The sequence below is a fragment of the Triturus cristatus genome, chromosome 1_2 (assembly GCF_964204655.1).
Source record: "Triturus cristatus chromosome 1_2, aTriCri1.1, whole genome shotgun sequence".
NCBI classification, from domain to species: domain Eukaryota; kingdom Metazoa; phylum Chordata; class Amphibia; order Caudata; family Salamandridae; genus Triturus; species Triturus cristatus.
Genome location: NC_140580.1, coordinates 854,617,619 through 854,644,409, shown reverse-complemented (window position 1 = coordinate 854,644,409; position 26,791 = coordinate 854,617,619). Strand labels below are relative to the sequence as shown.

Below are 26,791 nucleotides of genomic sequence, written 5' to 3'. Positions count from 1 at the left end.
TGGGGTTCCCAGATACTCACCTTGGGTGGTTCCTTGAGTCCCCGACTCTTCTACGCCTACTGGGTCCATTCTCGACTTAGGTTTGTGGTTCGCATTCCACTATTTTAGTATATAGTTTGGTCTCCCACTGGAGACCACTGTGTATTTGTGCTACATACGTGTTCTATTTCCAAAGTATTTGTGTGTACTGTGTTTCTATCTCTGGGTAGGAGATATCGTAATGTGTTAGTGAGTGTTTATAATAAATACATAACTACACTGTGTGGTTCCTTTTCACTTAACCTTTACCATAAGATTAGATACTGGTAAAACAAGCTACTTTACAATCCTTCTGGACTAAGCCCAAAAGGTGCTCTCCACAGCTCCCATTTAGAGAGCTTTCGAAGTTTGTCAAAGACCACTAAAATCACCATAAGGGTTGTCTGGATTGGTGCAGGGTGCTACACCTACATAAGTGTGCACCATATACTAAGCCAGCCTCCTACATTGGTGTGCAGCGGTTGGGCTTCAAGCCTGCATTGTTTTACCAGCTAATCTAGGTGTGGATTAATTGAAAAAACACCCCTAGCATTAAGCACATATGATATTTTATAGACTAAGTAAATTCTACTGAACTTTTAGATTGGTTTTGAAGAGTCTAGCACAACCCTTTCTCGAATCTTAGGAAGTTTAGTTTATACTAGGGTGGGTAGGTACAGCACCACACTACACCTAGTGAACATGTCTTTAGTTGGGGATCTTGGTGTTCCCCTGTCTGCTAAGTACAGTGCTGTGAAGTTCCAGGAACAAAAAAAACCCTGTGTAGCCGTAGAAGGATAAAGGCAGGTAGCAACCCCACCACTAAGCTTCTCTTAGTGCTACTTCATCAGGATGACAAGAATCCTGGAGAGGCAGAAGAACATGAAAATATGGGTGGGGATGCTCCAGAAGACGGGGCACCAGGGTTTCCCCCCTAGGAATCTCAGTTCAGAGAATGGCCAAGAGGGGTCTAGTGAATCCACACTGGCAAACTCTGATCCCCCAGGGAATAGTGCAGATGGCACTGAGGGTGTCCCATTTATTCCTCCTGAGAGGGTTCAGAGAAGGCAGAGGAGGTGTAGGTCCCCCTCTGTTGAATCTAATGCGTCAGGCAATTCCATAGGGACCTCCATGTCTAGCAAGAGGGAGGACTCCTTATAAAGGAAGTACTATCTGACTAAACGTGAGAGCGTTCGACTCCGGCTCAGGCAAGATAAATTGGCACTTGACAAAGCGACACTAAAAGTGCAGAAAACTAGGCAGAAACTAGGACTAGAGTCCCATGGTGGCAGCAATAGTATACCTTGAATAAGGGAAACATCCGTTGACACTAGGAACCTGAGCAGAATAGTCCCTCCTTACCAGGAGGGGGATGACATCCATTAATGGATCACTAATTTGGAGAGGGCCTGTAAAGTTCAAAAGGTCCCTCAAGGGCAGTGGGCAGCTATCCTGTGGCTCTCCTTTGCTAACAGAGGTTGAGATAAACTCCTTACTGTTGGAGAAGAGGATGCTGACAATTATTCAGTCCTGAAGTGTGCACTCCTAGATGGGCTTGGCTTAACCACTGAGCAATATAGGATTAAGTTCGGAGACACCCAGAAGGCACATTGACAATGCTATTAAGGCTCTGGAAGGCTGGCTTCATGAAAGCAATTTACAGGACTATGAGGGATTGTACAATTTGATAATGATGGAGCACATCCTTAACTGTCAGACCCAACTACTGCACCGTTGGTGGACTCTGATCTGACCTTTCCCCAATAATTGGGAAAGATGACAGACAAATGGGTCCGTATCAGGGTTAAGCAGAAAAACCATGGTGGTGGTGACTAGAAGAAGCAGGAGTCTTCTAAACCGCAGGAGAAGGGTGAAGAGAAGGGCAAAGAAAAAAATGAGTTTTCTCAAGGTCCCCAAATACCTGCATCTGGGGGTGAGTCCCAAAACTCCTAGAAGGGTAAAATGAAACATTGGTCTTATTTATGTAAAGAAGACCCATTGGACAAGATATGCTGATTGTCAAAAGGCCAACTGCGCCCCCTAGCACCAGTACAAGTGGTAGTACAGCAACCAAGGGCTTAGATGGATTAACCTTGGGTTCTGAGGTGGGTTCTGCCTTAGTCAGAACACTAACTCAGGCTGTTCTAGTCTGGAAAGGTGGCATTGATCTGGTCACCTTAATAAGTCCAACTAACCTGGGCTAGTAAAGCCAACAGCCTTTAATCATTGGACAGGAAGCAATAGCGTTCAGGGACACGGGCCAGTGTCACAAAGGTGACAGAGAAACTTTTCTCCCCTGAAAAAATCATAATTCGGCAGATATACCAAGTATCCAACGCTAGCAATGTCAGGTCTGATCATTCCTTTGCAGTTGTGAATCTGAGCTGGGGAGGGGTAATTGGACCTAAGAGAGTTGGGGTATCTCCAGACCTACCTGTAGATTCTGTTGGGAAATGATTTAACAACTTCAGCCTGGTCTGAAGTACAGTTCTGGACTCCTGCAGAGATGATGGGCATCTCTGCCAGTGTGTTTGCTGTAACTAGGGCTCAGGCCAAACAGCTCAGCACTGAGGGAGCTCTGGATTCTGAAAAAATGGACCAGATTGCTCCTAAGAGAAGGATCGGGAGGGGTAAGGAATTGTCCTCCTCCCAGATTTCCAGTGAGGCTCAGTCTCCTGAGGGAGATGATGATCTCAGTCCCTGTGAAGGAACTGTACCAGAGGCACTTGGGCCTGACCTGGCAGAGTTCTTGGGGGGAAGGGGCCCTCCGAGGGCAGACTTGAGTTTGGAGCAGTAATCCTACCCCTCTCTTGAACAGCTCATACAGCAAGCTGTTGCTGAGGAAGCAGGGAATGTCAGTGGGTCCCATAGGATCCATTGGGAAGATGGGATTCTGTATTCTGAAGGGAGAGACCCCTGGCCTGGTGCTACCAAGAGGTTGGTGAAACCTCAGAAGTTCAGAGGTTTTCTTCTCTCCTTAGCACATGACATTCCCCTTGCAGGACACCTTGTGCAAAGTAAGAATTGGGACAGGATTGTGCCTCAATTTCACTAGCCCCATATGTCAGGAGACACCAAGAAGTTGTCGCTCTTGTGTCACTTGCCAAGCTAGTGGCGAGTCAGGTGGCACTACAAAGGCCCCCTTCCACTCCCAGTGGTTGGGGTTCCCTTTGAGAGGGTAGGGATTGATATTGTTGGTCCCTTGAACCTTCCAACTCCATCTGGATACAGTTACATCCTAGTGGTGGTGGGCCATGTCACTAGGTATCCAGAGGCAATTCCCCTTAGAACCACTACAGCTTCTGTAGTGGCCAGGGCCCTTCTGGGAATCTTTTCCAGGCTGGACTTCCCTAAGGAGGTCTTAACAGACAGAGGTACCAAATTCACGTCTAGTTACATCACTGCAATGTTGAAAGAGTGTGGAGTAAACTATAAGTCTACCACACCCTCCCCTCCAGTGCAATGGGCTTGTTAAAAGGTCCAACAAGACCCTAAAGGGTATGATCATGGGACTCCCAGAAAAGCTCAGGAAAAAATGGGATTTCTTACTACCCTGTCTTCTCTTTACCTAAAGAGAGGTTCCTGAGAAGGGGGTTGGCTACATCCCATTTGAACGTCTGTTTGGACATTCAGTTAGGGGTCCATTAAGTCTAGTTAAGGAGGGCTGGGAGCAACCTCTCAAACTTCTTAAACAGGATATTGTGGACTATGTGCTTGGCCTGTGTTCACGTATGGCTGAGTATATGAAGAAGGCAAGGTAAAACCTTGAGCCCAGCCTGGAGCTTCAGAAAGCTTTGAATGATCAAAAGGCTGTCACAACTGTTTACCAGCCAGAACAGAAAGTGTGGGTGTTGGAGCCTGTTGCCCCAGCAGCTCTCCAATACAAATGGAGTGGCCCCCACACAATCCTTGAAAAAAAAGGTGAGGTCACCTACCTGGTGGACTTAGGCACTCCAAGAAATCTCCACAGGGTACTTCATGTTAAACACCGAAAGCCTTTTGTAGACCGGGCTGACATGAGCGTGCTTATGGCCACTGATGGGGGACAGGAGGAAGAGTGTGACCCTCTCCCTGATCTCCTCTGTCAGAACCCTCTTAATGGGTCAGTTGAAGGAGTAGCCTTTGCAGGCAGCTTTACTGACCAGCAGCAAGCTGATTGCAGGAAGGTCCGCACTCAGTATAAACACGTTTTCTCTTGCACCCAGTCAAACCATCTGGTGTACCCCTGAAGTGGACACAGGTGACAGTCTGCCAGTAAAGAACAACATTTACAGACAATGACCATATCAGTGACTGCATTAAGACAGAGGTCCAAAAGATGCTGGAATTGGGGGTCATTGAGCCCTCGGGTAACCGTTGGGCTAGTCCAGTAGTCCTTGTATCAAACCCTCACACCAAGGGTGGAAATAGAGAGATGATGAGGTTTTGTGTGAGTACATTTTGTAGGAAGCTAGGTTTCTGGTGCAGTAACCCCCCCCCCCCCACACTTTTTGCCAGATTTCTGATGCACTTTGGCTTAATGTGCCCTGAATCCCTGCCAATCAGGTTCCAAGTGCCTGCGTACCCCCCCTTTGGCACCTCTCTGGCCTCATATAAGTCCCTTGTAAAAAGTACCATGGGGACTAAGGGCACTGTGACCAGGGATGGCCTCTAAGGGCTGCAGCACATATTGTGCCACCCTTAGAGGTCCTGTACCTTTACACCCACACAATGCCATTGCAGGCTGTATGTTTTGGTGCAGCAAAAAGTAAAGAATCAACATAGCACACAAACCTGTGTGCCATGCCTGCATCCCACTGCCTATGGTATAGGTAAGGCTCCCCTCTAGCTAGGTGCACTATACCAGTGGTGAGGGTACAGGTGCATGAGCTGTGTACCCCTACAGTGTCTAAACCAATTCTTAGACATTGTAAGTGCAGTAATGCCATTAGGAGTATATGGTGCTGGGAGTTTGTCATTGCGATCTCAGCAGCACCATAATGGCATTCCTGAAAACTGTGAAGTTTGGTATCAAATATCTCAGCACATTAAACCCACACTGATGCCAGTGTGGGATTTCATGAAAAATGTACTTAGAGTGCATCTCTAGTGTCCTGGCTAAGTGGCTGCTCGTCAGCTGCCACCACCAGACATGTTTCTGGACCCTTGGCCTGCTCTTCTCGGGGGTCTGAAACAATGCACATCCTGGGACGAAGTGCCAAGCCTCCTACCCCAGGATAGGCAGGGTCCACGAAGGGGAAGCTTCAAAGGCTTGCCGCCTTTGTGAGCTACCCCAGCCTTTTGCTGCTTCTAGCAACTGGCTCCCACCGATTCTGACCCCCCACTTTGGGCGGGAGAAACGGCGGGAAAACCAAATGAGGAAGGAAGGTGTGCCCACCTTTCCCAACCCCAACCCTCAAGTGGGGGAGGTGAGGTGAAGCACAACTCTCAGTCCCGGCCATCTTGCAGATGGGGGGGACCCAGCCACCCAGAGAGAGGCACATGCCCCCTCCCACTGGAGGGTGGCATAATAGGGGGTGTAATCACCCCAAGGAAGGGACCCATTGGTCCCGACCTTTACTCACCTGTAACGCCCCTAAATCTAGTATTTAGTGGCACCCCTGAACCTTGCCTCCTCAGACAAGAACCGACCAGAAGAAGAGAAGGACCGAAGAAGCCATGCTGAACTAAGAGGAGGACACCCACAGACTTGGCCCCAGCCCTACCAGCCTGTCACACCTCAGACCTGCTCCAGCGAAATCCCGATGTGTCCTGGAGACAGCAGCCTCAAGAACCCGAAGGACTTGCCCTGCCTTCCAAAACTTTGTCTCCAATGAGCATTGAATTTGCTCACCCACAGACTCTGGCTACGGCCAAATCCGCGAGTCTGCACCCAACACCCACGACCCGATGTAGAGTGGACTTACTCCTCGAAGTGGTGGTCGCACCCAGAAGATCCTCGTCCCCGAGCCTGCAGTGTTTCTTTGTACCGGAGATTTTCCATTGGGAACAGGGCATCCGACCTCAAACCAGCACCCTGCACCCAGCTGCCCTTGTGCTGCTGAGGGTGCACCTTGGGTGTTAATTTGGTCCCCTATTTGCCCTGAGCTAAACCCTAGAAGCTTTGCTCCCAACAACCCCGTGGCCTGCTTGCCAGTAGCCACCAACTGGAGACCCCCCCCCTATCCTCCATAGGATAACATTGGGCCTCAACACTCTGCACCCAGCCGCCCTAGTGCTGCTGAGGGTGCAACAACAGTGCATCACTGACCCTGAGGGACCCCTAAGTCTAACCCCAGAACCTTAACTCTCACAGTCGATGACTTACCTGCAAACCGATAACCTGTTTTTCCTACATGGGATAACATTGACAATTTTCTTCCAAAGAGTGTGGAGTTTTGAAAACTAAAAATATTCTTTAAAAATCGCACAAATAACCAAAACGTGTTTTCTTACCTGTTTGCAGGAAATGTCCCAGTGCTGAATCTAGGTATCCAGCACTGAGTTAGAAAAGTAACTTAAAAAGTAACTTGCCTGTAATTTACTGAAAAAGCCTATTCATTCCAATGTACTGTATTTGCTAATTGTTGCAACCTACTGCATCCCCTGTAAATCAAAACAAGTACAATTTCTATTGCATTTTCACGTGGACTTTATACACACTATACCTCATTTTGGTGTAGTCTATACAGAGCCACTTTCCTACATTGACGTAACTTTAATTCAACCAACTGCATTTGAACCTGCATTCAACTGTAAATCACTGCACCAGGCTTGGCTTGATTCTAGAAATAAAATAACTAAATAATATGTTCGAGGCATATGAGCTGCAGATTACACACTAAGCATAGATCGCCATCTTGTGTTGGGTCCGGATGTTTGCACTTGCTTTTGTCCTGGAAAGTCTTTGGAAGTCACGAGGTAGGTGACTCCTCCTTAGGATCATAGTGCGAATGGGCATCAGCTCCATCCTCAGATTGTTTTTTTCCGCCATCGGGTTCGGATGTGTTTCTCGCGCTCCAGTTCGGAACCGTTACCGATTCCTGTTTCGACGCGCAATCCTTCACCCTTACGACGGTATTGTCTCGAGCGCAAAACCTAATCGGCGCGCATCTCTACAAGTCTTCGATTCCGGTCGTCGAAGAAGGCCTTCGGGCCGACCTGAGCCTTGGCATCTGGCTCATGGAAAGGATTCCTTTCAAAAAGTGTCCTCGATGTGGGTCGAAGTTTCCCCACACTGATCTGCCTGAGGTGTGTAACCTCTGCCTCTCTCCCGCGCACAAGGCCAGAGACTTGTGTCGCCTTCCTTTCGAAGAAGACCATCCAGGATCGACGAGATCGAAGGACCATGGCTCGCTCGTCGAGTTCAATCCCCAACGACATCTTCCAAGAGGGCGTCGATGTGCCAGAGGAGCGGGTCGAAGAAGGCCTCATCAGTGCCTCTGAAGCCGATGATTCCGACGTCGAAGAAGTGACTCCAGCTCAACGGGTCGTAAGTAGAGACGTCGACCCCGATCCACTCCCTACAACAACAAAGGCTTCGGTAACACCTTCACCTTCGGGCTCAGGTGCACACTGACACACTGCTTCCCATGCCCCTCCCTCTGGCCCGGCAAAGAAGCCTACCGGCGACTTGGGCTAGAGTCTGCCTGTCACTGGCGCCGAAAAAGAAGCCGCACCCATCCTCGGGGCCAACTGCTACTTCCACCCCAAAGCCCTCTACACCGAAGACACCTACCAGTCACTCCCCGGCACCGAAAAAACACTCGGAGCCGACGAAGAAGCCGCTCCCGAAAATTTCGGACTCACACTCTTCGGAGCCAAAAAAAACATCGACACGGTAGAAGCACACAGACTGGTAAACCACACGGCTCGAAGCCCAAAACCGCTCCGCAGCCGACGCCTAAAAAGCTCTCGATGCCGACACAGTCGACACCGAACACCCAACCTTCTTTAGTAGAGCTTTTTCGACCAGAACCTCAACAAAAAACTAACTAAAGACCCTAAAACTGGTCAATTGACTCTGAGTTCCAGAAAAAGACCACTGGACATGCCTGCACCAGCTCCACCACCTAAAAAGAGGGATATAGCCACATCACCTCTTAGGGTCCCTTCTCCTCCTCCACCTCCCCAACCTAGTTCTCCTACGCCATCCCCTACACCAGTAGATGATGACGACACATATGATGACACAGGGGACGGTGACAACGACCTGCCACTAGATGACCCCAGTCCACCAGGTTCCCCTGACCCCTGGGATGACTATAATACACCTGATGTCACTAATGTCCCGCAAGAGGACATCTACCCCTCTAGGCCTTCCCCACCAGAAGATACCATGGGTTTTAATCCGCTAATACACCGGGCTGCCCAGTACCACGGGATCGACCTACATACAGAACCGGTCAAAGAGGATTTTCTAATGGACACTTTCGACACCACCCAAAGGTCCACAGCCACTTTACCCATGCTCAAAGGGGTTATTAAACACGCTACAGAAGTATTTAAGGACCCTGTCAGGGCTAGAATCATCAATCCGAGAATTGAGAAAAAATACAAAGCTCCCCCTACAGACCCAGCTTACATTCACGGCCCTGTTCCATTAGACTCCATGGTGGTCCCGACAAGGAGTCTATACTCCTGGACGCCTCTGGCAAAAGGACATCGTTGCAGGCAGCTAATATTTGGCGCATCGCAAATACTCGAGCCCTGTTAGCCAGATACAATAGGGCTCACTATGATGAGTTAGATTCACTGCTCCAACACTTCCCGGACAAATACAAACATAAGGCCAATGACCTAATACAAGAGGGTACAATTATCACCAACACCTCTATCCGGTGCGCTCTCGATGTGGCAGATACGGCATCCAGAGCAGTAAACACAAGCGTTCTTCTTCGCAGGCACGCGTGGCTACGCATTTCCGGTTTTAAACCTGAGGTGCAAAGCTCTATCCTCAACCAACGATTCGACCAATAACACCTTTTTGGCCCTAATGTTGATGCATCCCATGAGAAGATGAAAAAGGACACAGACACAGCCAAATCAATGGGAGCCTTGCAATCGCAAGCTCCCAGACGTTCTTTTCGTCGCTCATCCTACATGAACAACTCTAGGGGATACTCGTCTGATACCCCATCCACCTCTTACAAGACTCCCACCCAATCCACCTTCACCAGAGGTTATCAGAGAGGAGGATACAGAGGCAACAATAAGAAAGGCAGAGGCAAGACTAACAACACCCGCTCTGCCTGAACCCCTGCCCATTGACTTCCCTCCGCTTCCACCGGACCATTCCACTCCTGTCGGGGGAAGACTACAGCAGTTCCTTCCTGTCTGGACCAACATCACCACAGACAGGTGGGTGCGACAAATAGTGCAATCAGGTTACTGTCTCGACCTTACCTCTACCCCCCCCAAACATTCCAGCCACACAGCGTCCAATGTCAGCAGAACATTTGTCACTCCTGAAACAAGAGGTAATTTCCTTACTACAAAAAAGTGCAATAGAACTAGTTCCCCTGCACCAACAAAACACGGGAGTTTACTCCCTGTATTTTCTCATACCAAAAAAAGATGGCTCTCTCAGACCTATTTTAGACCTCAGGCCACTAAACCTATACATACAATCAGACCTCTTCCACATGGTCACACTTCAGCAAGACCTCCCTCTACTTTCACAGGGCGACTTCCTAGCCACCTTAGATCTCAAGGACGCCTATTTCCATATTCCCGTGCACGCTGCTCACAGAAAATATCTCAGGTTTGTAGTGGACAGGCAGCACTATCAATTCAAAGTATTCCCTTTCGGAGTCACAACAGCACCACGGGTATTCACAAAGTGCCTAGCAGTAGTCTCAGCCCATCTAAGAAGACAACACATTCACCTCGACGACTGGCTCATAAAAGCCAGCTCGTACATCCAGTGTGTTCATCACACTCACGCGACTATCCAATTACTCCACGACATGGGATTCACAATAAACCACACCAAGTCTCATCTGCAACCCTCTCACACGCAACAGGACCTCGGCGCCACAATAGACGCCTCAGAAGCGCTAGCCTTTCCCAGTCCACGCAGGATAGTAAGCATTCTCACTCTCCTACCCAAATTTCAGCCGCATCACTCTCTTCCAGCTCGAGTGTTCATGCAGCTCATAGGGATGAAGGCCTCTTGCATATTCATAGTGCCTCACACAAGACTCCAGATGCGTCCCATACAAGAGTGCTTAGCACGCCAATGGAACCAGGCGCAAGGTCAGCTAACAGATCTGGTGTTGGTAGACGGTCGCACTCCAAAAACCTTTCCAAAGGGCGAGCGTTCCTAGAGCCAGTTCCTCAGATTGTCTTGACAGCGGCCGCATCGCTCTCCGGCTGTGGAGCTCACCTATTACATCACACCATGCAAGGCAGGTGGACACCTCAACAAAAGTTATTCCACATCAATCACCTGGAATTACTGCCCATATTCTTAGCCTTAAAAGCATTTCAAAAACAAATATCAGGCAAGACTGTCCTAGTCCGCACGGACAACATGACAGCCATGTACTACATCAAAAAACAAGACGGGACACACTCTGCAGCTCTCCCAGCTAGCACAGAACATATGGAGGTGGGCTATACCTCAGAACATATTTATCCTAGCCCAATATGTCCCATGAGTCCAAAACACCATAGCTGATCTGTTAAGTCGTCAAACACAACAGATCCACGAGCGGGAACTCCATGCACAAGTTCTTCAACCATACTTTCAAATGTGGGGGCACCCACAGATAGACCTCTTCGCCACCCACGAAAACGCCAAATGCCCAAGCTTCGCCGCCAGATACCCACACCCATTGTCCAAGGCCAATGCGATATGGATGAACTGGTCAGGCAGATTTGCGTACGCCTTTCCGCCTCTCCCACTCTCCCAAACTACGGCAAGACTCACTGACTCATTCTAGTTGCTCCAACTTGGGTCAGACAACCGTGGTACACCACATTGCTGGAAGTGTCAGTAGTTCCGCACAAAAGATTACAGCTCTCACCGCGCCTCTTAACCCAGAACCTTGGAAAGATCAGACGCCCGGACCCAGATCAGCTCAACCTTGCGATATGGCTCCTGAAATTTTAGAATTCGGTTACCTTAACCTTCCTCCTGACTGTATGAACTTCATTAAGGAAGCTAGACGCCCTACCACTTTAGCCTGCTATGCAGCCAAGTGGAAACGATTTGTGATATATTGCCATAACAATAGCATCAATCCCCTAGATGTGTCTATCCAACACATCATAAGCTACCTACAAAGGTGCAACTTAGCCTATACGTCTATTAGGCTACACCTTGCTGCCATAGCAGCATATCTACAAAATAGACAACATTCATCACTATTCAGAGTAACTGCTATCAAAGCCTTTATGGAAGGACTCAAAAGGATAATTCCTCCCAGAGTTCCACTCTCACCTGTGTGGAATTTAAATATCGTTCTCACAAGACTAATGGGACCTCCCTTTGAACCTCTACATAAATGTGAGCTACAATTCTTAACATGGAAGGTTGCTTTCCTAGTGGCCATAACTTCTCTAAGAAGAGTTAGTGGGCTACAAGCCCTAACTATTCAGGAACCATTCTTACAAATCAATCACAATAAGGTGGTTCTCCGAACAAATCCTAAATTCCTCCCTAAAGTTATTTCCCCCTTCCACCTTAATCAATCTGTGGAGTTGCCCGTATTCTTCTCGCAACCACACACAGTTGCAGAAAGAGCTCTTCATACTTTAGATGTTAAAAGAGCATTGCTCTATTACATTGAAAGAACGCAACCTTTTCGAAAAACTAAATAACTTTTCGTTTCTTTCTCACCACCACACAAAGGCAATCCCATATCCAAGTCCGGGATAGCCAGATGGATTGTTAAATGCATTCAAATTTGCTACCACAAAGCAAAACATACTTTAACTGTTCCTCCTAGACCCCACTCTACAAGAAAAATAGGGGCTTCTATGGCATTTTTAGGTAGCATTCCAGAAGATGACATCTGCAAAGCAGCTACATGGTCTACACCGCATACGTTCACAAAACACTATTGTGTAGATGTGCAATCAAAACAACAAGCCAGTGAAGGCCAAGCTGTACTCAAAACCCAATTTCTGACTACTGCAACAGACACTGGTGGCCATTGCTAAGGAATGGGACTGCTATACAATCTATGCATAGTGTGTAATCTGCAGCTCATATGCCCAGATCTACACACGGCCACCCGCCTCCCCGGCTTCCTTTATCTGTTCCAGTATTATCTTATTTAGATACAGAATACAAGGGCATCTCCCAGTTTCTTACAAAGCTCCATCATTTCCCTGCTGGCAAAAAACAATCTGAGGATGGAGCCGATGCCCATGCGCGCTATGATCCTAAGGCGGAGTCACCTACCTCGTGACTTCCAAAGACCTTCCAGGACATAAACCAGTGCAAACATCCGGACCCAACACCAGATGGCGATCTATGCATAGTGTGTAGATCTGCAGCTCTACATGCCAAGAACAGATGCATACTGGTAAGTAGCATATTCCTTTTATTCAAACTAATTGGCCTGAGTTCAGTCTGAGTGTGTGACATCATTTCTTGCCTGAGGGTGTACCACAAATGCTTTACACTACCCTCTGATAAAGCCTTACTGCTCGCCCACACTAGCACAAATCGTGAGTAAGGTGCTATCTACTTTAACCTCTGCCTACCTTTGTGGTTCCACTGAGCTCTGTGCACACTATACCTTACTTTCGTATAGTATATAAAAAGCCAGCTTCCTACACATTTGACCTGACTGCAGGCTACTGGCAAATCAGACTAGCTGAGGATGGCAAGCCTAAAACCGCTTTATCAATTTATTGCGATGCCCTTTGGTCTGAAAAAATGCACTTGCCACATTTCAGAGTTTGGGGGGTAAATGTGTAACAGGTCTGGAAGCCTGTAGTGCAGCATATCTAGATATTACTGTCTTTAGCTCCACCTGGGAGGACCACCTGGTCTCAGGAATGTTCTTGAGGCCTTCCTGAAAGCAGGCCTCACTGTCAAGGCCACAAAGTGCCAGATAGGGCAGAGCAAGGTTGTATACTTGGGTCACCTGGTAGGTGGAGGCCAATTTCAGCCATTGGAGAGCAAAATCCTGACCATCATAGACTGGGTTGCTCCCACTACCCAGACTCAGCTCAGAGATTGCTTGGGCCTGACTGGGTACTACAGGAGGTGTGTTACGGGATGTGGGTCCATTGTGACTCTCCTTAATGATCCCACCTCCAAGAGACTGCTCAAGAAAGTTCAGTGGACAGTTAGCTGTCAAAAGGCATTTGATGACCTGAAGGAGGCCTTGTGCACTTCTCCTATTCTGCAAAGTCCTGACTATTCCAAAACCTTCATTGTCCAGACATATGCATCTGAGATAGAGGTAGGAGCGGTTTTGTCACAACTAAATGCAGAGGGCCAGGACGGGACCAACCATTAGCTTTCATAAGCAGAAGGTTGACTCCCAGGGAGAAACGTTTGTCAGCTCTACAGAGGGAGGCCTTTTATGTGGTCTGGGCCCTGAAGTTCAGGCCATACCTGTTTGGTACTCACTCCCTTGTTCAGACAGACATTAAGCCCCTCTTATTGCTTAAACAAATGAAGGTTGAGAATCCCAAAGTTTTGAGGTGGTCTATTTCCCTACAGGGAAGTGTGGGGGGGGGGGGTGAGGGAGGGGAGGGGGTGAGGGAGGGGAGGGGGTATAGTCAGTGGAACATAAGCCTGGAAGTAACCATGCCAACGCAGATGGACTCTCCAGATAGTTCCACTTAGAAAATGAAGACTCAACTGTGCAAGGTTAGTCTCATTTTCTTATGTTTGGTGGTGGGGGGGCGGGTTTGTGTAGGAAAGTAGGATCTGCTTTCATGGTCACCCCCACTTTTTGCTGGTGTCATTATGTTTTACTGACTAGTCTGACTGGGTTACTGCTAATCAGTATCCCAGTCTCTGTGTTTCTTCCCTAAATTGGACATGGTAAGTACTTGGATACACTCCCGATTGGCTTCTTGTGTACCCTTGTAAATTCCTAGTATATGGTACTAAAGTACCCATGGCATAGGTACACCAGGGGCCCCCCTTGGCCTGAAGCATGTATTCAGCCCAACCCCAGGCCTACGAATAAACTGTGACTGACTCAGCAACAGCACCTCCCAGAACCAGCACCATGAAGCCAACTGGTGTACAAGCGCTTTAGAAAACTTTTTTTAAATAACATGGGAGGCCACCTCTATTGTGACTACAAGCCTGCCATTGCGGCCTGTGTAAGCTGGTCATCAATCAATCATGGATTTTTAATCGCGATTGATCACACGTAAGGGTCTCAAGGCGCTGGGGGAAGGAGGGGGAGGCACAGGGTCCTGTCCATCAAGAAGGTCTATCGAAGAGCCTTGTTTTGAGGTCCCTCATGAAGATAGGGAGTGATGTCTGTCTGAGGTGGAGCGGAGGGCGTTCCAGGCTCTTGCCGTGAGGAAGGAGAAGGAGCAGCCTCCCGATCTGGACTTCCTAGTGCAGGGTACCACGGCGTGGGAGAGCTGGGCTGATCGTAGGGTCCTTTGAGTCTGCTGTTCAGGTATGCTGGTCTGGTGTTGTAGAGGGCTTTGTCTGCGTGGGTGAAAATCTTGAAGGTGATTCTTGCCTCGATGGAGAGTGCACAGGTGCTGGGAGATGTGGCAGGTTGAGGATTAGTCTGGCGGCGGCTTTCTGGATGTTTTGAAGCTTGCAGGTGAGGTGTTTGTTGAATCCGGCGTGGAGTGCATTGCCATAGTCAAGTCTGCTGGTGACGAGGGTGTGAGTGGCGGTCTTTGTGTTCGAGGGGGATCCATTTGAAGATCTTGCGTAGGAGGCAGAGGGTGTGTAAGCAGGAGAATGCGGCGGAGTTGATCTGGCGGTCCATTTACATTTTGGAGTCAAGGATTATTCCAAGGTTGCGTGCGTGGTTCGTGGGGGTGGGCGAGCTTCTGAGGGTGGGGGCCACCAGGCGTCTGGGTGTGGGCCCATAATGAGTACTTCTGTTTTGTCCGTGTTGAGTTGTAGACAGCTGTTCTTCATCCATTTGGCGACTGCTTTCATGCCTTCTGGAAAGTTGTGTTTGGCTGCTTTGGGTTTGTTGCATAGGGAGAGGATGAGTTGGGTGTTGTCTGCGTATGAAACAATGCTGAGTCCGTTGGTTCCGACGATGGGGGCGAGCAGAGACATGTTGACGTTGAACAGCTTGGGGCTGAGGGAGGATCCTTGGGGGACTCCGCAGGTGGTCGTTGTAGGGTCCGAGAGGAAGAGAGTCTGTCCCGCTGCGTTCTGTCGGAGAGGAATGAGTGGAACCAGTCGAGGGCCTTGTCCCAGATCCCTGCGTCGCGCAGTCTGAGTGTTAGGGTGCGGTGAGAGACTGGGTCGAAGGCCGCTGAGAGATCGAGGAGGATAAGGGCTACTGTCTCGCTGTCCAGGAGGGAGCGGATGTCGTCTTATGCGGCGAGGGCGGTTTCTGTGCTGTGGTTCTTTCTGAAGCCGGATTGGGAGGAGTCGAGGATGTTGTGCTCTTCGATGAAGGTGGCTAGCTGTTGATTGCTTTCTCGATAACTTTCGCTGGGAACGGGAGCAGGGAGATGGGTCTGTAGTTCTTGAGGTTGGTGGAGTCCACCGAGGGTTTCTTCAGGAGGGGGTTGATCTTTGCGTGCTTCCAACCGTAGGGGAAGGAGCAGTTGGTGGTGTGGTGGAGCATGGGGGCGATGGTGTCTGCGTCTCTGTTGAAGATGTGGTGGGGGCAGGGGTCCGTGGGGTTCCGGAGTGGATTGACTTCGTCTTCAATGTTTCTTTGGTGGCGAGGGCTGTCCAGCTGTCAGTCGTTGGCTTCAAGGAGTCGGGGGTGGTTGGTCAGGGTTCTGTGTGCTGGGGTTCTTCGTCGAAATTGTTGTAAATGTTCTTGATTTTGTGGTGGAAGAAGTTGCTCAGTTTGTCGCAGAGGTCTTGAGGGAGCGATGTCTGTTGACTCGCTGATGGGTTGGGCGAACTCCTTGATGATGCTGAAGAGTTTTTTGCTGTTGTGCGCGTGCATGGAGATTCTGTCTTCAATCGCTTTCTTTCCTATATTTCTGATGAGTTGGTGGTGGGCGTTGGTGGCGGCTCTGAAGTTGTTGTGGGCTCGTGTAGATTTGGAGTTTCTCCAGGCCTTTTCGTGGCGGCGGCATGTGCGTCTGGACTCTCGGAGTTCGGTGGTGAACCAGCTGGCTTTCCTTGTGTGTGTGTAGATGTTCTTCTTGAAGGGAGCTATGGTGTTGGTGCAGTGGGAGATCCCTCTGTGCAGGGTTCGGGCTGCTGTTAGGGTCGTCGTTGTCCATGAGGGTTGGGGTGGAGTTGCGAGCTGGTAGTCGGAGACTTTAGTCCAGTTTCTTCGTGGAAGCAGGTGCTGCGTTCTGTGGATGGTGGGTGCTCTGAAGGTGAAATGGATGCAGCGATGGTCTGCCCACGGGAGTTTGGTGGTGTGGCTGAAAGTAATGGAGTTTACTGTTGTGAAGATGGGGTTGGGGGTGTGTCCTGCTGAGTGCATGGGTTCAGTCACGGTTTGGTGGGGTCCTATGTTGTGGAGGTTGTCCAGGAGGGATGTGGTGTTGGGGTCTTGTTGGTTGTTGAGGTCTCCCGGCAAGGTGTAGTTGGTGGACGCGATGGACTGCGGGGTGATGCTGTCCGTGATGGAATTGGTGAATGGTCCGGGGAGTCGGCAGATGAGGGTATCTTGAAGTGTAGGTGTTCCATCAGGTCTGTGAGCTCGTCGGGAAGTGTGCTCAGTCGGAGGCTGGATTTGTGCACGATGCCCCCCCCATCTCCAGGGCGGGTGGAGCAGTACTTCCGGGAGATCTTGTATCCTTGGGGAATGGCAATGTCAGGTCCCGAGATGGTGTTGGTCCAGGTTTCAGTGAAAAATGCGGCGTCCGGGGTGGTGCTGTCGAGGAGGTCCCAGATTTCGATGGCATGTTTGTGGAGGGATTGGACGTGGAGGTGGATGAAATGCAGGGTCTTTGGTGTGGTCGCGTTGTTGTGGGCGGATTGTGCTGAATCCGTGGTCTTGGCTGTGCTGCAGGAGTGGCAGTAGCGGTGACAACAGAAGGGTCCGTGGGTGTCGCTGGTGATGCTAGCTTGCAGTTGTTGTCATACCTCCCACACCATAAACGGTGTGGGAGGTATGATTCCATGCACTGAATTCCTTCCATACTGCAGTTGAAACCAGTTCAGGGAGCCGTTGGCTCCTGCTCTGGTGCGAAACTGGACAAAGGACTTGGAAGTATCCTCCCCATTTTCTAGCCCCTCCTCCCCGTTGTCTAGCCCCTCCTCCCCAGGGAGGGACACCTGAATCGTCCCAACCCTTTCCTTAGGGTACTTAAGGGCTTAACTGTGGGTGGGTCCCTAGATTTGTCATGGGACAAGATTCAGATCTAAAACCACTTCAACCGTCTGGGCACTTTGGACTTCGCTGCACATTGCTTTGGGAACCGAGATTGCATCTGGGAAGACTCCTGCTTCTCCTTGTCCTGCAAGTGTGCTGCAGCGTCTGTGCCTGTGATCCATACAGGTTCTTTACAAGGACAGTGAACATCTAAGACACCTGAAGGAATCTCCCTTGGAGTGAAAAAGTCACTCCCCTGCATCTGCAATCACCGCAACGAAGCTGACTGGTCTGCTGTTCCTGGGCTCCCACGGACTCCAAAAGACTCCGCAACAGAGGTAGTGGTTCTGCAACTCCCTCAAGGCCTGCACTGCTTTCTCACCGAGTTTGAGGGCTGTATCCCTTGTCAGAACCACTGGAACAGAACCCCTGTGCAGCACGTCGACTTGCCGTTGCCAAGGCTTGTTGACTCTCCTCCAGAGATCTTTGGGCTCCAAGAAGCTCCGTCCTCAAGCATCTCCTGCAGCCAAGATCTTTGCCTGCACCTGTATCCTTTGCACCGTGGGCTTTCATACTTTGGTAAACTGCTCGAGGTCCTCTTGCGACTCCTGTCCTCCGGTCTGTGCGTCCTCTTGAGGGTCTTCTTTGGCTCCAGTGGGCTCCCCTGCTTGCTCGGGGCCTGCTCTTACTTACCTACTCTGGTGAGTCATTTGGACCTTGCTGGTCCTGACACTGCACCTTTTTGGACTACTATGTTGGTTGCCGTTGCCAAGGCTTGTGGTGCCACTGCCGGACACTGAACTCTTGACATCTGATGTGGGACAACTCATGAACAGCTCTTGGTCTTCTACAGCCTCACCTGGTCTGCACAGCTGCAACTTAAAGGGCACTGTCCATTTTCCTGCATCTCCGACATCGGTGGGCATTCGTCTTCCGTGCCTCCTGGTCACTCCTGAGTGGCATAGACTCTGTCCCCTCTGCTTGCAGGTACCTCTCATCTTGAATCCACCTTTGGGTTCCACCGGACTCTTTTGCCTTCTTCGGCAGCGGCATCTTCACTGAAGTCCTCCATTGTGGTCTACGGCTTTTTCCGACGTCACTTGGCACCTATGCACCCGGCTTCCCTGGTGTAGGTGTCCTAGTTCCTGGGGTATCCACGGGTGGGGTGCCTCTCCAACCCTCCATCCTCCACAAGGTTTCTTCAGTGTCCGCTGGGAAGGGTCCTTGTTCTTAAAAACTGCAACGCGACTTACCCGTTGACTTGCATTGCGTCCCGCTCTACACACAACCTCCGTGAGGTTCCTAGATACTTACCTTGGGTGGTTCCTTGCATCCCCGACTTTTTACATCTTCTGAGTCCATTATTGACTTAGGTCATGGTTCGCATTCCACTATTTTAGTATATGGTTTGGACTTCCCCTGGAGACCACTGTGTATATGTACTACTTACGTGTTCTATTTTCAAAGTATTTGTGTTTACTGTTTATATCTCTGGGTAAGAGATATCCCAGTGTGTTAGTGAGTGTTTATAATAAATACATATTTTTATAACTACACTGTTTTTTTTCTCACTTATCCTAGACCATAAGATCAAGTACTAGTAAAACAAGCTGCTTTACACTCCTTCTGGACTAAGCCCGAAGGCTGCTCTCCAAAGCTACTAATTAGAGAGCTTTCTAAGGTTGTCCAAGACCACTAAAATCACCATAAGGGTTGTCTGGTTTGGTGCACGGTGCTACACTCACATAAGTGTGCACCATATACTAAGCCAGCCGCCTACAGTATTGTGTATTTTTGGGGTCCTGATTGTTAAAAACAAATATGTTCTACAAATGTGTACAAATGTTTTTCCGAAGTGAAGGTGAGAAAGCAGTGTAGGCCTTGAGGGAGTTGCAGAACCACTACCCCTGTTGCTGAGCCTTTTGGAGTCCGTGGGAGCCCAGGACCAGCAGACCAGTCAGCTTCGTTGCGGTGATTACAGATGCAGGGTAGTGACTTTTTTTGATATTACAAACCAACCAAAGGTAGCACTTACACCAAAAAGAAATGATCACAGACAACATGTGATTCTGGTCTGCTTTCTGTCACATTTTCTAGTAAAGCACCTCAAGATTCTGCTTAACTCTTTTATGGTAATACACTGCTTGACACTGCTAACTGTATTGAAAGGTTAGTGCACCTGGCATTGTATGTCTACAGGTGAGATGTTGCATGTTTATCTGTAGATTCAGCTGGATAATGGGGTGCATCCCACTGCATGAGACAGTGGGACTGTGCAGGACATCATAGATTTCAAGGTTCCATATCCCTTTCTTTAGAATTGCGACTTTTCCTCCCCATTTGTGGGGCAGCTCTACCTAATTCACTGATGACCCATCATTCTGTAGTAAGGGGGATTAAAAAGCATGGTTAAGCTGGTCACTTTGGTGCATGTCCGACCCCATTTGGGAGGGCCCGAGGGAAAACGGGGGCAACCTGGACCCAAAAGTGGTGGTTGTATTTGGGTAACGAGATCGAAATCCAGTAGTCGACCAACAGTCACAGTAACGCAATGTCCAACTCGGTGTTTGTCTTTTATGTAAAAGAAAGTACTTATTCATACTGTAAAACAAATTACTATGATTAAATGTGATTAGTGAATACAGGGTGGTACCTCCAGTCATCATCTTTGGTAAGCACTACTCCCCCTTGCCCAGTATTCTCTGCCTGTCTAGGTGACTAGTAATAGTAGTCCCAAGTACTCTGTGGGCAGAGGCATTAATTATGCACAGATGTCCATTATTGTATTTGGACTCCTACATGTTTAGATGCCCAACTCAGTTCAGTAGTGGTTACCCACCTATATATATTGATTAGGGCAGAAAGTCTGTAGTCCTTGCATTTAGTTCTTTTGTATCTGCTTTGTTCTATCCACATAGTGAGGCCTGTGTTATCTGGTTGTGCAAATCGGATGGGGTTAATTAAGGTTGAGCGCAGCCCACATCCTCGGCTTGCGCATTGTCCTCACTTCGATAAAGAAATTGTTTTACGAGTTCAGCACAGGTGGTCGTGGTATAGTGGTTCAGTGTCTTCATCAGTTGCAGCCCCCTCAGGCCAATTCATTAGCGGTTCTACAATTGCAGCCTTCCCAGTATGATTCCAATCCTCTTTGACAGCAATGAAGCTTTTTTCATTGGTCACGCCAGTACCAGATTACTACTCACAACCGACATAGTTATTGGAACCTGCTAGAGAGACCAAGAGACGCAACAACAACACAGTGTATTCTGTTTTCGGTAGGTGTTACGCATGCCTCGAACCCACTGGGCTTCACCGCCTAGACAGTCTCTTGTCCTGCAGGGCCCAGCACACTGCCATTTTTCAGCAGGCAGAAAGACTGCAATAACTTGCCAGACCTTGATTTCCTCCAGAAGAAAGTACAGAGTTCAAGGGATTTTCTCTCACCTCTGGGAGACTGGCTGTCAGGAAGATATCAGAGCTGGTCGCACAGCAGTCCTTGAATTCTCATTGGAGACTCCTCTCCTTGGTCATGAAGAACATGGAACTGATAGGGTTTGAATCCCACTTTTATACACATTTTAAAGGTGGGGAATGTTGAGTCACTGTCTTAAGCTTCAGGACCTGTTTGGGTTGATTCTTTCAAGGGGAGAGGAGTTGGCCTAACGGCTAGGGTGGTCGACCTCGCATTTGGGGAACTGGGTTCGAGTGTCGGCAATGACGCTGAACATCCTGTGATTCTGAGCAAATCACTTAATCTCCCCGTGCCTAACAAAAATGAATGTGTCCTAACGTAACGCAACTGGTGCTGTGTAAAGCGCTCTGATACCAGATTCGGGTCAAGTTTGCGCTATATGAAACTCTATTGGAAAAAAAGACGTTTCCTCCAGGCGGCACCCATATACAGCCTTTGTGTAAAGTGATGCTTCTCCCATCAGCTACAATTTGGGATGTCTCCAAGCAAGAAGTACCCAAAACATGGGTACAGTGAAATGCGAGTTCTCTGTGTCTGGCTGTCTTGAGCCTTCCTGTAGCAGCATTCAAAAACAGAAAAAAGGGCAACTTCCTCGTCTTGAGCAGAAGAACTGCAGTTCTACCACTCACCCCTACCATCAACCAGATGGCTCTTGTTAGGAAAAACAGCACCCCCTTTCTAACAAAGTCTTTATGGATTTTCTAAAGGCAGCTCTGTCTTTGCTTGCCTCTTGGGTGTGTGGATCTCCACCTTCCAACTAGAAGAACACATGCAATACACATTGTCTATTAAACTATTTTTCACTGTGTGCCAGGCTAAATCAAGTACATCCAAAATGAATCTCAACTGCTTCAGTACTCCGATTCAAATGCACAGTCCTGCTACCATGCATGTATCATAAACTCGCCATACACACATGCACACAAGATACCAGCACAAGGATCTATGTCTCACATAAGAGCAGAACTTTACAAGAGTGGTCAGCAGCCCACACTCTCATTGACACAGAAAAGGGTGTGGTTATATTGCAAATCATAAACATGGCATGTTGCCACCAGTGCTTTGTATTACATTGAGGAGAGGGACAGTAGTCCACTCTTTCAAGAGGGCATGCTTGGTGCATCACTCTGGGTCACAGGACCCGTCCTGGACTTCACGTTGTCAAGGACCGGAGTACGCCTCTGCGCTCATGCTACATTAGAGTGGCACCAGTGCTAGCATGAAACTCTGGATACCAGATTCACGTTCAGTTGTGCACTCAGGTCAGGGATACATGCTCCTTAACGAAGCAGGGCCCATTTCAGTCCCAAGTGTGTGCAATTTGTATTCTGTCAGTTGTTTGGCATTTCCTGTCACCAGGTATGGGGCAGTGGTTGTTCTACACTACCTTGTTAGAGGAACTGTTGATTGTTTATGATATTTCTAAATGATGCATTTTTCCTTCTATTTCAGAAACTCAAACAAGGCACAGCAGGAACTGTTGCTGGATCTCATGTGGTCCATCTGGCCTGAACTACCAGCCTATGGTCGCAAGGCTGCTCAGTTTGTGGATCTCTTGGGTTACTTTTCACTGAAAACCCCTCAGACTGAAAAAAAGGTAAAGGTGATGAGTTATATAAACAGAACATTGCCCTTTATTGCACAACATTGCTTACTACAAACCTAGCCTAGTTTAGATTGTAGCTCGTAACGTCTTACAACACCCTACGCCTGTGGTCCCTTTTCTTACTCTTGCGAGTTGTTTTCATCCAGGTTTTCATCATTTAGCACCTATTCTCTATTTTTCTTCCTCCTATTTTCTCCTTTTATCTTCCGTGCTTTCACCGTGTCAGAGTCTGATGATGTAAAATAATAACCTTTCTGCAGAAATTAATGTTACCGATCACCCTTAAGCAAGAGCACTAATTAAGCTCTGGCTTCACTCTCTTTTCGTTACGTGCTACTCGCATTAGAGTGCAAAAAGTTGTGCATGTTAGGATCCTTGTGAGAATGAGTTGAACATAAATCTTTGTGGCATTTTCTCCTCTCCATGAACCTGCATTCATTTGTCAGTGATAGTCTGTGCTAAGAGCAATCAATGACTTGAATTCCTGGCATACTCTACTGCATTGTTTTGCCTTGAATACTTAAATCCTACTGTACCATTACTTTGTGGGATCACAGTGATTTGACAATTTGTAGCTTACTGTTTGCCATTGGGAACAGCACCATGGTATCCTGTTATTATGTGTACCAGTTGTGTGTATTACAACTGTGTCTTGGCAATGGATCTCACGGATGTCTCTCTCTGTCATAATGTTGTTACTAAAGATTATGTAACATGGTGTTATTGTGTCTCTTGGTTATGTTGCTTAGTGCTATTAGTGCATATAAATGACCAAAACATTTTTTTTCTTTTTGTTGTTGATTTTTTCCCTTTTTTCCTTTTTTAAAAAATTTTCTACCCAGAAAAACGCAGTAAATACAAAAAACAAACAAAAGACGAAATACAAATGCGTGTACACAAATCGACAATACGATAAAAAAAAAAGGCAAACAAGAATTCTTACATCTGTACATCCATATAGTTCCTTAAATACATATCCATCAACTGGAGAAAAGAACAAGGGGTTACACTTTACCCCGTAACATGAAGCTTAAACATATATACTTTCCTAAGACAGAGGGGAATAAAAAAAGTTAACTGAGATACTACTATAAGCAAACGAATATGTTAAACATTGATAATAGAGGTAGTTTTATCTACCTCATCCATCACAGGGCCCCAAATTTGCTTACCCCTTATTCTTGACCTCCGGCCTTTGCTTTTATACAGTGCCATCTCTCTGTTGGATACATGAAGCAGCCTGGCGTTCCAAGCTTGATATGTCCGGGGATCAACATCCTTCCATTTCATTGCGATCAATAACCGGGCTACTGCAGTTGCCATAAGACAAAAATATACCCCAGTAGTTTCTAGCTGAGCATTCTCTTCACAAACTAATATCATAGTTGGTGAAACAGACACGTTCTGTCTTAACAGTTTACACAAAAAAGTGTCAATCCCCTTTTTCAGCAGATTTAATTTACTGCAGTCCCCGAACATATGGACCAAATCTGCAGAATCCTGCCCACACCTTGGGCAGTGATCTTTTTCCCTCTTCCCCCAAGCAAACAATTTAGCCAGAGTAAAGTACAAATTGAACAGTTTTGAAATGTTGGGCATTTAAATTAGCAGAGAGAAATATTATCCTAGAGTGTCAGTGACCTACTTAAGTCCACATCCTGATTCTCTAACTTGCCTGCCCCGTCTCGACCTTTACTAGGTCATCTTGATTGGCGTTTATCAGAATGGAATTTATATCCTTAATGGTGGGGTGTTTATAAAGAATACTTTCTAACAACGGCATCCGACATGTGCTAATTATATGAGATATAACCGGTCTAATCGTCTCCCTAATTTGGACATACTTAAACGATCTAATGTCATGGCTATACCGCTCCTGAAGCTCTACAAAAGAGATGATTCCATTCAAATCAATAACGTCGTCCATCCTACAGACTCCTGCCTGTTCCCAGAGTTTGCCTATAACATCACAGAGGTCTGTTTTTTCTCAGGATGGGGGAGGGCAGGGTCGGGGAGGGGGGGTGGGGCCGTGATTGGGAGGGGGCAAGAAGGGAAGTTGGGTCGCGGGTGGAGGGTGGCGAAAAACCCAGAAAAGCAGAGTGCTAACCGTAATTTTTGGAAGAAGATAGGAATTTGTGCACACAAAGTAAAACGGAAGGAATCAATGTGGATGCTTAAATGGCTATAGGAATGGGTAGGTTAATTATTTGCTCTGTAAATGTTGGGGGCTTAAATGATGATGGGGGGAAGAGAGGCAGAGTAAGGGAGGCACTAAGATCCGGCCGATATAGTTTGCCAACAAGTAAATCACATCTCATGGCAGAAGAGAGGGCTTAACGTAATTCCAGGGTACACGCAGGTAACCTGCTCTTCCCAGTCTAAAGGTATTGCGATCCATGTGTCTAATCGGTTGCCACCTGTAAACTGCACACTTTCAGATAAATGGGGCCGCTGGGCAATAATATCATTATCATGCGGGCTAACAGTATGTACGGTTTACGGGTCGAATTTGGACGACTCTGTTATCATAGAGGAATTAGAGCTAGCTTTGTGGCCCTCTCCTCTTATGTGTGGGCACTTTAATATTCACCTGGATGCATGGGCCCCTTTATTAAGGAGTATCGAGGGAGGAAGCCACAGGTGTCAGAGCATTATATGCCCTGATCACAAGCCATTGTCTAATTGATATGTGGTCTTCGAGGAAGTCAGGAGACGCAGGGTATACATACTTTTCGTTTCCCCACAGGAAATATGTCCGGCTTGATTACTTTTTTTTGTCTCAGCTACTCTTATGGAGGGCGCTGATATCAGGAAACTGCCTAAAGTGTTGTCTGATCACAACCCTCTGTTGCTGGAAGTTAGGGTACAGGGGCACGAACAACCCTGTACAAAGAAGAAACGTCTGGCTACGGAGGGGTTTATTGAGCATATCAAGGGATGGACCCGGCAATTGTTTGATTTAAACAGGTTCAGTGCCTCCAGAGAAACAGTTTGGGATACCTTCAGTGCGGGGTTAAGAGGGGAGATTGCTAGTGTTGTTGGACATCAGAGAAAGAGGCAGAGAGAAGAGTGGTTTCCGTTAACTGACCAACTGGCAAATTGTGAGGAGGAACATACAGCAGCTGTTGCCCAAAAACAGGTTGAGCGACAAACTCTGCTAGAGGTCACAAACATAAAGGCAGAAATAATGGATTTTACAGTAAACCAGTAGCGGAAGCCTTCCAAACCTACACCAGGAATAACTACAAGTATGGGGAGGCTACAGGTAAACACCTGGCACTACGATCTGATAGAGACATCTAGCCGCAGATTCCTTAACTTAGAATATCCCCAGGCATCAGACTGGATCTGGAAAATTCTTTGCAGCAGCAGCTCTGTGCACCGGGGGATGGCACCACACGACCCCGCCCTGACGTCGTCCACTTATGGGACGTCAGCGAGGTCATACCCGGCGCGCTGACGTCCGTTTTCCTTCTTTCCGCGTGCAACATGGGTCCGGAGTGAGCTGTTCCTCTGGCCTGTTTTCAGGCTCCTTTTGACGCTTCGCGTCTGGAACAGTGTGCGATGCCTTTGTGCTTTAAAATGTGTATCTCCTGTTTGCGGCAGACGTCCGTGACGGACCCACATCTTATCTGTATGTGGTGTTTGAGCGAACCCCGCAAACGACGGATTGCGACGCCTGCCAACACCTTAAGCCGAAGTCCCGGCGGGAGCGCCGGATGAAGCTCCTTTCGGCTCGTCTGTCCCGGTCGGAGTCATCTCGTCCTCCGGCCTCCTCATCGCCGGCAGGCCCCTCTGGTTTCCAGTTGCGGCGTTGGTCGACCTCTGTGGCCCGGAGACGTAGTTAACCCCTTATGGGGAAGTCGCAGCGCATGTCGCCGAGGTCCTCGACCTCACTTCCGTCTGTTGGCGGGGGCACTTGTTCTCGGAGCCCTCTGGATGTGCGCCCCCGGGAGTCGCCCATCCCCTATCTGCCCTATCCGGGCGCGTGATCGACTCAGACCCAAATGGAGGCCTATGTTGCGGCTCTGCAGGCCTCCCTTGGGTCCGCTCCTGTCCCTGGGGCGCCCTCGGGGCCTCCGCTACTGCGGGGTCCCCAACAGACTCGCCGGTGGGTTCGCCTCAGACGCCAAATAAGCTCTTGCACCCCAGGGACGAAGGAGATGTCGTGTCAGGGTGCGGCCCGGCTGGGTCCCCCTCTACGACCCATAGCACCCATGCCACGCCGCATGGTCCTGTGGGCCTCCCTGTGGCGCCGCAGGTGGATGCTGGGTTTCAAAGCCTTGCTTCGAGCACACCTCG

At 48.5% G+C, this 26,791-nt stretch overlaps 1 protein-coding gene across 14 annotated transcripts in view; it reads left to right on the top strand.

The window, feature by feature from the left end:
- The window catches only part of UBR4 (ubiquitin protein ligase E3 component n-recognin 4), a 1,980,383-nt gene that overhangs the window by 1,569,308 nt on the left and 384,284 nt on the right, over positions 1 to 26,791 (top strand). For all 14 annotated transcript variants that reach the window (XM_085609056.1, XM_085609055.1, XM_085609054.1 and 11 more), the window contains one exon: positions 22,336 to 22,480. In XM_085609056.1, the coding sequence (XP_085465182.1) occupies positions 22,336 to 22,480 (145 nt within the window). The remainder of the gene's footprint in view (positions 1 to 22,335; positions 22,481 to 26,791) is intronic.